The 13,296-nt window shown below is 39.4% G+C and overlaps 1 protein-coding gene across 4 annotated transcripts in view; it reads right to left on the bottom strand.

The window, feature by feature from the left end:
- SH3PXD2A (SH3 and PX domains 2A) overlaps nucleotides 1-13,296 on the bottom strand; it is a 185,318-nt gene that overhangs the window by 13,047 nt on the left and 158,975 nt on the right. For 2 of the 4 annotated variants that reach the window (XM_075257489.1, XM_075257487.1), the window contains 2 exons: nucleotides 7,919-8,032; nucleotides 3,657-3,740 (listed from right to left, as the gene is read on the bottom strand). In XM_075257489.1, coding sequence (XP_075113590.1) covers nucleotides 3,657-3,740; nucleotides 7,919-8,032 — 198 coding nt within the window. The remainder of the gene's footprint in view (nucleotides 1-3,656; nucleotides 3,741-7,918; nucleotides 8,033-13,296) is intronic. The other 2 variants (XM_075257490.1, XM_075257491.1) reach the window with 1 other exon arrangement.

Consider the following 13,296-nt stretch of genomic DNA (forward strand, 5'->3'; position numbering starts at 1 on the left):
CCGTGAAACAGGATTTTGGTGGAAAGACAAGTCCGGCATGTAAGAGCAGAGGAGGGAGGCGTTGGAAGTACTCAGGGGCTGGGTGTTGGTTACTATTATGTGACCTGGATTTGGACCCAGCCCAGAAACATGTGGGTCATCACAAATGGAACTTGGGTGGGGGGGAGGGGAGTAAATGCCAAAATCCTCCCCTTAAAGGTTTCTGAGATTACATAAGAAAAAGAAGAGCTTTAATACCAAACACAGCCAACTGAAAGAAGAGGGGCTGTCCATGGAGAAAAAGCAGACTCTGTTTCTTAATCTCAGAAACTCCCTTTAAAACATTGGCGCTCTTGATTTACATCACGCTTCTCTGCATGCATATGGTTATAATCTGTATAATCCTGAGATTACGTTATATAATATTATTTCCATACCTCCATTATTATGTACATCCTCTGAGCGTGCTCTTAAGAGTAATAGATTTTCAGCGAAATACGGATGGCAGGACTGGCTACTCGTGATAGAACAACCACAGAATATGTAATAATTTACTGGTGTGGAACGGCATCAAGGACATACTTGGAAGGTTCAGCATGTGGCAAACATATTCCAGGGTTGTTATTCATTGTTGGGAAGCACACAATTTATTAAGAAGTTTCTTTTGCTTACATCTGCATTAAAACTCATTAGAAAAAGCATAAAAGCCAAGGAGGTAAACAACGAAACCCTATATAAACAAACACAATGTGGTCTCCATCATTAGGAAACACTTAGGCTCTTATGAAATTGGCTTTGGATTCTCATACTTTTATATTTTATGGCTATTTTTAAATTGAGAATATTGAGAAAACAGCATCAAGTTTCTCAATGATTATAGTCATGGACTCTAAAAATGTTCCACATAGTGGTCAGTATGTACCCACAAGTATAAACCAGTTTAACCAACTGGAGTGGGACAAAACGTGAAGAGGGAATAATCTAGTTTTTTTTTTTTTAAGGGATTTTCGGAAATCTGAACAATATTGTTTGAGGGCAGGGACTGTAATAATATAACAAATATTATAATACTTACCCATTTAATCCCTCACTGTTTCGGTGCCATCTATGCTGTATTTGGCTGCGGTGGTAATGTGTCCATATAACAAAGTAACTGCTGCAGCCCATTACTGGCCTCCATAGGCTTGTGCCATGCACCACTGAGGTCAGTGACTGACTGTACAGGAAGGTCAAAAGTGAAGACCACAGAATAGCACTGTAGCAGCAGCAGGTCAAATGGGTCAATATTTTTCTTTTTGGCATTTTATCAGTCTTTACCTTGAGCAAAGCTTTTGAATATAGAAAACCTCCCTAAGGCTAAGGCCCCATGTTGTGGAAAAGCAGATTATTTTGTTGCAGATTTTGTTGTTTTTTTGCACCAAAGCCAGGAGTGTATTGAGCAGAAGGTACAAGTATAAGAGCTTCCTATATATTTACCATTCCTTGTCAAGCCATTCTTGGCTTTAGCTCAAAAAATCACAACAAAATCTGCAACAAAAAAAAAAAGCTGCATTTCTGCAATTTGGAGCCTCAGCCTAAAGTGGTCTTCCAGCTCTTATTTTTTACCTCCACAGAGGGTTCAATCTGCAAACACTGTACACTGACCTAGCCATTCTGTCGGGGATACCACGAAGAATGATAGTTGGGGTCCTCATTCATAGGGAGATCCCAAACAGGGCTCTCCTTCCTTGAAAAGAAGATTAGAGGACCATTAAGTAACCAGGGGACCCACTCTGACAGCACCAGCCTTTCCATGTACTATTACATGGGTGATTTTAGGCACCCACTTAGCAATTGCAAGATTGACACTTAGGAAAGTTACTGGAAAGCCCCATGATTTAGTAAGACTAGTGTATAGAATACATATTAGTCTGGTGACTTATTTAGTAAAGGACCCAGGATCAGGAAAGGGTACAGTAAAGGAGATTTTATATTATGACTTTCCAATGTCAATGACAGGATGCCAAATTGCTGAACTACCTTAATAGAAGATGTACAACCACACATTATACAGATAGGTCAGAAACTCAACTAGAATTCCAGACTTTAGGATGTTGAATATTAAGACTGTATTAACAGAAAACGTGTGTTGTGCTCATGACCGCAGCAAGATTTTATTCTGAAATACTTTCCACCAGTCAGCAATCTCCCCAGTCTTTATATCCCTTATCCTGCTCAATGCTTTGCTCTGGCCTGCTCCAGAGGGAGCTGGATTTCTACCCAAGTGATGGCGGCTGTGGTTTTATGCATATTTTTATTTCTCTCAATTGAAAAACAAAGGGGAGTGAGGAATTGTTAATCAGGAAACTGTGTGTTTGCTATGACTGGGATGTGGGTGTAAAAGAGGAACTGGAGACAGACTGGAGCTCTTTTCCAATATAGGAACCTTATGTGTTCCATAGCACGTGTTGATGGTTTCATGTATATTCAGATTTGCACGATACTGACTGGAATATTCAACACATATATAGCTATTAATATACATGCAGTAGACAGAATGTGGTCGATTTTGCTGGATTGAAGGGAAATCTTGATACTCCTATTCACTAGTGAGCAAAGACCGCCACAATGAACATCATGGCGTCTAAATCGGGTAGAGTCAGCATGTAACACGATGAGATTCTAGCTCTGAAGCCAGCAGAATTGTGAAGGCAGCTCCTCATTGTACTATAAGACTATATCTCGGGGTCTATACAAGATAAATAATACAATGTAAAACAAATAATTCCACTTTGTCATCTTATAAAGTGATGGTATAGTTGTAGGACAGGTCATCACACCTTAAGACAGGGGGTAGTTTGACCTCGCAGACCCTCACCAATCCTTAGAATATACTGCAGAACTCATTTAGTGCTGCTTCCCTGTCTAAGAGGACGTTCACACTACCGTTGTTAGTGTTCGTTGTTGGAATCAGTCAGAAAATGTTAACAATGGACACAAAACAAGATCCATCAAAAACCTGTTTGTTCTATCGTCCGTTTTCATTAAATCCATCAAATACGCGCTATTTTGGTAGCGATAATAACACAAGACTTTTGGCTTTTCTTTAACATTACTGTCTATGGCTAATGGATGTATGATGGATGGTAATGGATTACACCGTCCATTATTTTAGGGGGTTTTTTCCGTGCAGTCTCAGAAAGCAGAACAAAACAATGCCCAAAAAACTGACTATATAATAATGGATTAACAGATGTTAATGGATGATTTTTTTTTTTTGATTTTTTTTTTATGGACCCAACCAAAACAGACTTCTAATGATAGTATGCACCTAGTCTGTTTCTTTTCTGAAGCAGCAGAGCAGGAAAATTCATCACAGCCCTATGTGCCATGCTGCAGTTTTCTGCCCACCAGATGGGCATGGTCATGCATGCGGAAAAAGTTGGCTAAATAAAGGGATATGACATCACTTTATAAGATAAGAATACCACTTTAAGCTATCTGAAGTCATACATAGAAAATATCAGCAATAAGGCATAAGGAAGTTGTAGGAAGCATAAAATGGTTAGTTGTAGCAAAAAGTAGCAAAAGAATAAAAACTTGGCATCAACATGCATGTAAAAGAACACCCCTGAGAAACCGCTGATGGTGTAAATGTCTACAAGCACAACCAGCACACTCTAAAAATTTCTATTCACCTCGGCTTTGTTGCCTGTTGACTATGCCGCCCAGCGTCCAACGCCGGTCCAAGCGCCGTAGATGAGCCTTGCGCCTCTTAGTTACTAATGTAGATGGATGTAAACATGGAGACAAACAAAGAAAAAAAAACATGACAGGAGGATGTGAATAAAAATGAAGAAACAAAATTATATGAACTATTAAAAAATGTTAAATGTAAAATATAGAAACTGGTTAAAATGGTGGAGGGAGGCATTATAACACTGGAGTAGGGAGATGAGTAGATGACCAAGACTTAATGGAGTTACTGGACACTATATAGAGAGAAAAGGCACAAACAGTTTGGGTAAAGGCACATGTGTTTTGTCCCACAAATACATGGCTTGTCATTGTAAATGAATGTACGGATGTTGCTAGAAGGGGTATCCAAAAATCTTCTTCCACACCAGAATGATGAATGGTTTTGACTAACAGATTTTGCAATAAGGCCCATGGCATACAAGTTATAAAATACATAAAAAGAAAATTATATACCCCTATACTAAAAAGAAACACCAAGTCCATTATGAATTTGTCACTCAACACTTTAGACTTTTGTGCAATTTTCCATCAAAATTTTACGTTTGTAGGTCAGAATCAACACAGATTCTTACATGCACAACACATAGGAGAGTATAGATGTGACGGGTTCATGAGTTCACGTGAAACACCTCTGGGGTTGTTGGAAGGCTAAAGAGGGGAAGAGATGACAGTGACACGTTGTGATCATTTCTTGCTATCGCTTGCAGCTTCTCCCTTCCCAACAAGTCTGTGGTAAAATGGCAGAAGCAACACATGGATAATATCAGTGTGCCATCTGTGCCTTCCACAGACCTATTCATTTAATTGGGGCGCAAAATGGACCAGGAATTGAAGCAATGCTAGAAAAATTGTCCCATGATAATTCATGGATGTGTGCATGGGGCCATAGAATATAATGGGTCAGTGTGCCAACCTTTATGAGCACTCATAGCAGACTGACAAAGCACACGGCCATCTGCATGGAGCCTTAGCAAAGCCAGAACTTTAATCCTGGTGTCATTGGTAAGCTAAGACTCTGGGCTTTAAAGCCAGAACTTCAGTATTTACAATCTAGTTTTTTTGTTGTTTTTTTTGCAACTCTTTAAAGACAGGACACCTCTGTTGTTTGACAGTGAAAGCTTTAGGGTCCATTCACATGTTTTTTGGCGAGGATCCGCTTCAGGAATTAGAAAATAGTTTTTTCCTCCAGCACAGTGTATGGACCTTGAAAAAAAATGCTAGCGGTTCTTCCACGCGGTTTTTGCCAATGCCACATGGATTTTCTGCCGCCCAATGACTGCGTTGGTTTTTGCAGGCGGAATCCGCCTCAAGGAAGCTTTTTTCAGAAAAGTGGGAAAAAAAGCTAGTGCAACCCATAGAACTCTATGTGGAGGCGTTTTTTTTCCCATGTGGATTCTGACACTGATTCAGCGCCAAAATCCTCACCAAAAAACTCTGTGTGAATGGACCCTTAAATAACATGCTTGACTGCTGTGACCCACACCCATTGCTAAAATTAAAAAGTGGATGTGCTCAACCAGTTTAACCTTTCACAGTCTATTAACAGGGCATATCTGTCTAAACATTTGGGTATCATAAGTGATGAACAATATATAAAACATAACATATCCAGATGGAAATGCTGATATTCCAGTAATACATCTGCAATACAGACAACCCATGTACTTACAGTCCATATAGTCTATCTTTAATACTTGCACTTATCTACTATGTTTTTTAAGCCATGAGCTTCCACTTTACAGTACTTTATTAGTAGTTTATGCCAGATATTTAGAGTAAAAGACAGTCGCAACATTTAATATCATTTACATCATTATCTACTGTCAAGTTAAACATTGCTAGATCTATATAGATATTTGGTGCATAGGAAACACCATATCTACTGTTAGGGTGCATTCACACTACGTAACACCAGCGTGTTACGCTCATGCCGAGCTGTACACGCCGGCACTTCCCATTCACTTCAATGGGACTGCTCGCAGTGAAAGAAGCAGCCCATTCATTTCTATGGGGAGCGCTCGTATGCCGGCTCCCATAGAAATGAATGGGAAGTGTTCGGCAGCCCTGCTGTAACGCCGGCGTGTACGGCTGTGATACACGCTGGCGTTACGTAGTGTGAATGCACCCTTAAAGTGGTTATATGAGAACATTGTTTTACAGTGCATTCACTACACTGGATAAATATTCATACTGGCATAGATAGGGAGTCCCCTGTTACCCTCATACTGAGCCTTGTAAAGTGCAGCGGGGGGAGGCTGGAACTTTCATTCCTCTGCCTCCTCTGCTGAAGCTCCAAATCTCGGTCACATGACTGTCTCTGCTCTTCACTATGTGAAAGCATCTGGAGTACAGCAGAGAACCTAACATGACAGGGAAGTTTAACCATTGAAATTGCCTAAATAATACAGAATTGACTTAAAATGTATCAAGAGGCAACAAATAGGCTCATACTGCAGATGAAAGCAGACTGTAACATGACAGAGTAGCTTTTACTTGGACACGAAAGCCAAGACTGTCTGTCTTAAACCTTCAAAAGAGATGTAAATCTTCTGTGGACTTTCATCTGGGAGGGGCAGTAAAATGATCACACATGTAGCCTGTCTATATAAAAAATAAGCTCACAAGAATGGTAAAAATGTAGCCATAGCGTCCGTCTGATGCTACAGTCACATAATAGAAAATTAGATATACATTAATCCATTATGTTACCCAAATCCTCTGAAAACAGAAAACGCTCAAAGGTGACAAAGAAGCAACTAAAGCAGCTCCGAGACCAGACACATATATTGTGGTACTTAGGAGAATGTCCTAGAATCCCTGAGAACCACTGAGAAATTACAAGTAAGTGGAGCTACAGTATAGATTCATTGGCTCAGGTCCATGCCATTTAATAGGTGGGAGTGGGACCCCATGTGTGGTATGTCTGTCCCTGAAAATCATTGCAGGGACAACCAGGTAATAAAAAAAAAATATAAATAAATAAATAAATAAATAAATAAGAAGCCAGGAAAGCATCAAAGCTAAGATTATGATTATAGGTAGATCATGATCCTTGATGGATTTAAAGGAACACTGTGTATTCCAGTGAGTCAGGGCAAAGATATTGAAATAAACAGGACGTCTGGTCTGCAATTCAGGATGTGTTGAAATGATACCATATCTCCTAAAGCTGCGATTATAGTGGTGTGTAGTTACTAAGATCATACCAGCGGCTTCTTTCTGGTTTTGCAAATCATGAAAATGCAAAATTATTTTGGGGTAAAGGTCACAAAATGCACCAAATTTCTCACAGTGGGGCATGCTGTGTAATAGGTTTGGCACGTCTTGCTAGACGCAGCCTTACTTTATACTATTATTTTGTAATAAAAACCTGATGCATGCCATGGATAAATGTGGCACATTTAACAAATATACTCAGGTTATGTTCACATCTGCGCCAGAATCTCTGCTGGTGACTTGTCGCAGTGTCAATCTGAAAATTGGCAGAGGAAAACATGCTGTAAGGAGGACTCTTTCCTCAACCAGAATCAGCTTTAAAACTATAGACCCCCAATGGATCTCATTATATTCCATAGGGTCCATTAATCTCTGTATGAAACTATATTTTTTTGTAGTCCACCTATCAGTTGTTCTGGTTCTCCATTGGACCACAACAAAGGTTACATGACGTTAGTCTGTACCTAACATAAGCCAAGCTCCCTTATCTAGACAGTTTAGATAAGGTAACCAGGTCAGGTAAATAGGAGCATATTTACATTTTCCAAATATACAGATACTTATAAAGAATAATCACATTCAGCGAATTAAAAATAAATTACGTTCACCCGATAATGAAAAACCCCAAATCCATCCTGCATATTCATAAACCCCCCTCCAAAAAATAACGTTCCACAAAATCTTTTCCTACATCTCTATATTGTACTGATCATGTTATTCCTATTAGAAATCTATGACTAAATCAATAGCTGAGTTTGTCCAGTTGGGGGCGTGCTTATACACAGTGACACTGTCCAATCAGTACCAGACTGTTTATGGACACACTTCTTTGAAAAGGCAATTTGGTAACACCCAAATGTTAGGGTATTCAAAAATTTCTTGGAAATATGATAGAAGAATGGCACATTGCACATTTATAAAGAAATAAAACACACACACCAAAATCTGAACTTCTGATCATGTATATATCAAGTGTATAACTTACCATCTCCTGATTTAGATGTGTTAATTTCAGAATCATCTTTGGTACCACTCTGAGAATCTAAATAAGTGGCAGGAACCCAACCTTGTTCTTCTGCCGTGCTTACAAACCACCAGCCTGAAAGAAAGAAAACACACATAAACATCTGCCATAACGGATCCTGCAGTAGGATGACACCTACTAAGCAAGCACGCTTCCTTTCTTCCCTATTGTCTTGGCCCGAGAGGAGTTGCACGAGACGACCAAGCCAGTTGTTTTGCTCCACTCTTTTTTGGCCACATATGTATTTCCAAGACTCCCCACCTAAGATAGCATATATTTGTACCACTACAACTCAAGAATAGGATATAAAAATATGTATCAAAAACTATTTTGGAAAACAAATAAAATTAACATTTTAGATTAAGCTTCTAAAGATTTCCAAAGTGGTCGCTGGTTTATAAAACCCATTGGACCCTCAAGTATTGGCAAAGGACAATAGTTACAAAGGGTGCGCCTTCTTCCCTCATGGATTATAAGTGATCAAATGGGGACTCCGAGATTTATTGTCACTCTCTATGAAATTGGGGTTGTCCAAGACCAACAACCCCACAAACCATCATCAGCTTTAAGTACTATTTCCCCATATTGAGCTGGGTATGACCACCAAACAAACCTGCCCTAGCCAGGCAACAGAATTGCCAGAATGTGCTGTTTCATGTTTATCTGTTACATATAAAGGATTTGTTTCAGTCGTCCGCAAACCATTTGGAAAAAAGCTGGCGTGGAAGGAATGCCAGATTCCAGTTATTGAAAACAGATCTCCATTGTTGGCTCCTATTTTTATGCAACAAACTATTCACATATTGCTTGACATTCATTTATAATTTGGAATTGAAAAAAGGGGACACAGGATGACACTCAGCTGACTCAAATAACAGGGCCATTATCCTTCCGGTTACATAAATGCATGCGATAAATAGCCAAGTAGAAATTTTTTGCATACGGTATATACTTTAAACTAAACCATCAGTGATAATAAATCCTGGCTCTTCACATTAGACTCCACATAGAGACTATTAAGAGTATCTAACTCTACAGATGTCTTTTACTCTCGGTTCAACATGTCTTCAGATGTCTTTTTTCTTAGAAACCATGATTTTGTGATGTTTATGATGTATGTGTGGCTACGAAGTTTATTCTAGCCTACTGATTGTTTGCCTACTGTGTCCCAATATTGTATAACATTTATTTCTTAAGAAACTGGACTCCTTAAGCAATCTTCCATGACCACAGGCAGATGTACTCTCTGTGTCCCACTCCATCATCTGTCATGCTCTTAAACTTTTGGAAGTTCTCAAGGGACACATCTTAATCCATACTTATCAACTCTTTTGGAGCACCAAGGAAGCTCCTGAAAGCAGGGATGACTTCCAGGACTCCCAGAAGAGAGGGTAAATATTACGGATCCATGAGGGTGCTCCAATATCTGCCTGACTCAAGGTCATTAAATGTTTGATGTGGCCACTTTATGTGCAGGTTCATAGAAAGGGGCTGTGAACAGAATATAAACATACCCATGTCATAAAAAGGGACTTAAAAGGGGCATCTCCTGGCACAAAGAGAATATGGCCTCACCAATTGGGGTGTGACCTTGTTTGTGCACCATTGAGCAGGACATCCATTCTGGCATGTTGGACTTTTGTCTTAAAATTTTCTACATTTAGCATCAAAGTGATCTTTAAAACAGATGCATACTGAAAACCCTTTCATGTTCCATAAGAAGAACATTAAGGCCCAGTTCAAATCTGCGTTCAGGTTTCCGTTCAGGGAATCCACTTGGGGACCCCCGAACAGAAACCTATACGCTTAAAAAAAAGCGGTTACCTAAGGAAACCTGCGGGCCCTATAGACTATAATAGAGTCCGTGTGGTTTCTGCACTACACATCCGGAGAGAAAACTGCTGCTCACAGGACTTCTCGCTCTGCATGTTTTGTGTGGAAACTGAGCGAAAACCACCTGAACCTTATTATAGTCTATTGGGTCTGTGGGTTTCCCAGGAACCAGCCTAACCTGCCTCACAAGGAGCATTACGTCAACCTTACTGACTAACACAATGGAAGACTAGAATAATGGATAGACATGAACATTGGTACACCAATGAACAGATGTGAAGTGCTGTGTATTCCTCCGGAGCAGATTTACCATAGACGAAACTGTTGTAATTCCGTCTAATACCAGGCAGCCTCATGTGCTTACTCTCATTGTCAGCTGAGGTTTCATAGGATTCCAATGACCTAAGGAGTTTACAATTCAATATGCTGCACAAAAATGGAACAAAGCAAGCCAAAGAATGAAATCATATTGATTTACCCTGGCTGAATTATGGACACATAGTACAGTACAGAACTAGGATATCTAGAGCCTCCATAATAAGACACATGGGATCACGCAGTAGAGCTTTCTGAAGTGACGCAAACAGGCAATTCAGCCATTTTACTCAAATTTTGTACAACTTTTCTATTATCAGGAACGTTGTTTTATTCTAAGATGCAAATAAGAAACAGGTGTATAGCTAAGCACACAAGTATTATACTGAAATATATTGTGTGACAATATTTTGTAGCATATCATAATACCCAGGTGGCTATAGTGTGGAGCCAGTTGCAGTTTTTGCCTTGTAACTCTTTAAGTAATAGATTAGTAGAAAAAGATTGGGTCCAAGTGGCCATACCACATGGAAAATTGCCCTTGACTGCATCCAATGGCTACAAATTGCTATCAATGTCCTGCACATGTCCTCACTATAGCTCAAATTCGGAAACCAGTTCAATACAATGCTGGAACAGGAGGCTCTTGATAGGCTGTAATACTCAAAACAACCACTGGATGGCCACACATAGATATGTGTAGAATAGACGTCTTGTGACAAAGTATTGCAAAATCTTTTTTTTTTTTTTTTTAAATCTGAATATCTTGCGCCATATATGTCATACTATAGCAAGGAAAGCTGAGAAATGAAATATCTGTACGTATCTGAGTTGACAGTATACATGGCCAGTGTACACTGTATCACATAGTAAGTAAATGCACATTAAGTACATGTTAAGTGTTAAGAGTTAAGTATTTGTACAGTACAAAGAAGTAGGGGTCTCTTGTCTGCACTGCCGTAAGTCATGGCAGCTACATTAGTTGTGGTACAAATCAGGACTCTGGAGTTGTTAGGCCAAACCACCAACTCAGACTCTATTTTTCCACAGTAAGACTCCGACTCCTTTATGAATGGCTGACATCCATGATCATGCAGAAGCAGTAACGCGCCTCTAATTCACAAAAAGCCTGTGATTGGATTTCCATCACAATAAATATAAATATGTAACTAGACATGAATCTAATAAATTATACAATCAATACTGATAACTGTATACTGAGTCTGTAACACCCCCCCCCCAACTCCACAGCCCTGATAGAAATAACTGACGACATATCGTATCCTACTATTGAGACATATGTATCTACCTGCATATTATACTAAAACTAGAGTAATAAAGGGTGGACTCAAATGCAACTTTTAGGAGTCCTTCAAATACAGTAAGGTAGAGTCCAGACGCTCACATTTTTTGGCTGTCTGAGGCGGTTTGGTATGTGAACAGCATTGTATTCAAAGATGGATTCGGGCATTGGCCAGTAAGGGTATTAGCATGTTAGACTACAACAGCAAGACGTCTACAAGCTTTGCTTCATGGTATTTTTTCCGTATTTCTTCTCTGTATCTACAGTGCTCTTGGATCGGGGAATGGAAACTCAGACTGCATACCTGGATATATCCTGCATCATAAATCTTAAAATCTGGAAGGAAGAGGAAAACTAGATATTCCCCCTACACCCACTCAAATCCAAAACAGCTTATATATTTAGCACTAGATCACTTAAAGCTATTTTTTTTATTCTGCTACATTCATTAATTATTCTCAAGTTTAACCTGTATACTATAGGAGAATACACGTCATACAGGATAGTTATACAAAAGTCAGGAACTACTCGAATATCTTTAATGTTAGGTCAAGCTCACTATTACCATTATGGATTAGGCCAATGGTTGTAGGATACTTCCTTTACCATCTCGAAAGTTACAATGTTGCTCAACATTCACTGTAACAGAAGTCCCGTACATGGCAGGGGTTGTCCAACTTGAGGCTTTCCAGGTGTTTCCAAACTAAAACTTGAGCATACGGAGCCACCGGAAGGAGATGAAATTATATCCATTATATCACATGTTGTAAAACTGCAACAAATTGCCCAAATAATTGGAGGACCAAATATGAAATCACCCATAAATAACCCTTATTTGGACATGTTCTTACTTCTTTATCACACAATGTTGCCAAAAGCACAGGTACAAAGGTGATTGTTACAGGAGGGGCAAAAGACTTCTTCTATCTGCTACAACCCATTCCTCGAAACATGTGCACGTGAAGGCTCTATTCACACTGCATCCAAAGAGCTAGTTTAGCATATCTGGGATATTTACCTTACGTATGCACCTGTAGGTCATATTGTTGTACATACTGCCTCTCCTTCACCTACTGTATACAACCAAACATTTCAGTTTTATCTAAAGAATTGCTTTCTATCAGAGCCTATGGATTCATTTGATACATAGATTGAGAACATGGCAGGCAAGATCTTTCAGTAATGGAGCACAGTAGTAGAGTAAGGTAGGTACGTCTCATATACTACAGTGCTATATGAAGGAGATGACACGGCTGATGGTGATTACTGTTGTCTATGAGCGTCTTTTCTTTATAATAAGTCTTATTCAGCTTCCGTTTATTGAATCAAATAAACGGAACGAGACGAAAAAGAAACAGGAGTAGGATCTGCTCCATTTATCGCATCCCTCACAAATGTGTAAAATCTATGGACGTGTGCATGGAGCCATAGAGATGGATATACTATCCATGATAAGGGAGAGCACATAGACCACAACTACAGTCGTGTACATGGAGCTTTAGGGTTTGTTTCATGATTTTGTAACAATGATGTTACACGATTATCTGTGTTTTATCATATTACTGGCGACCAGGGGAATTCTGCAGATGTGCATCCAAATTTCTAATAGTATATAGTGCACAGAAACAAGGGCTGGGTGGTTCTGCTACACCTATTCCCCAGTATCCCCATATCTGTTGATGTCATATTTTCACTGTTGAGTTGAAAAGGTGAAGACTTGAACCAAACCCTAAAAAGACACGCAGAAAATCATGGATGCCAAGCCATTCTGCTATCTGGTGCAGCCTAAAAGTAATAAGAATAGTCTTCTCTGAATAATAGAACAGATAGAAAATAAAAATCTGCGGCATATCCTTGAGATACACACTGTAAAATGTGCATGCGTCAT

The sequence above is a fragment of the Leptodactylus fuscus genome, chromosome 10, assembly GCF_031893055.1.
Source record: "Leptodactylus fuscus isolate aLepFus1 chromosome 10, aLepFus1.hap2, whole genome shotgun sequence".
NCBI lineage: Eukaryota > Metazoa > Chordata > Amphibia > Anura > Leptodactylidae > Leptodactylus > Leptodactylus fuscus.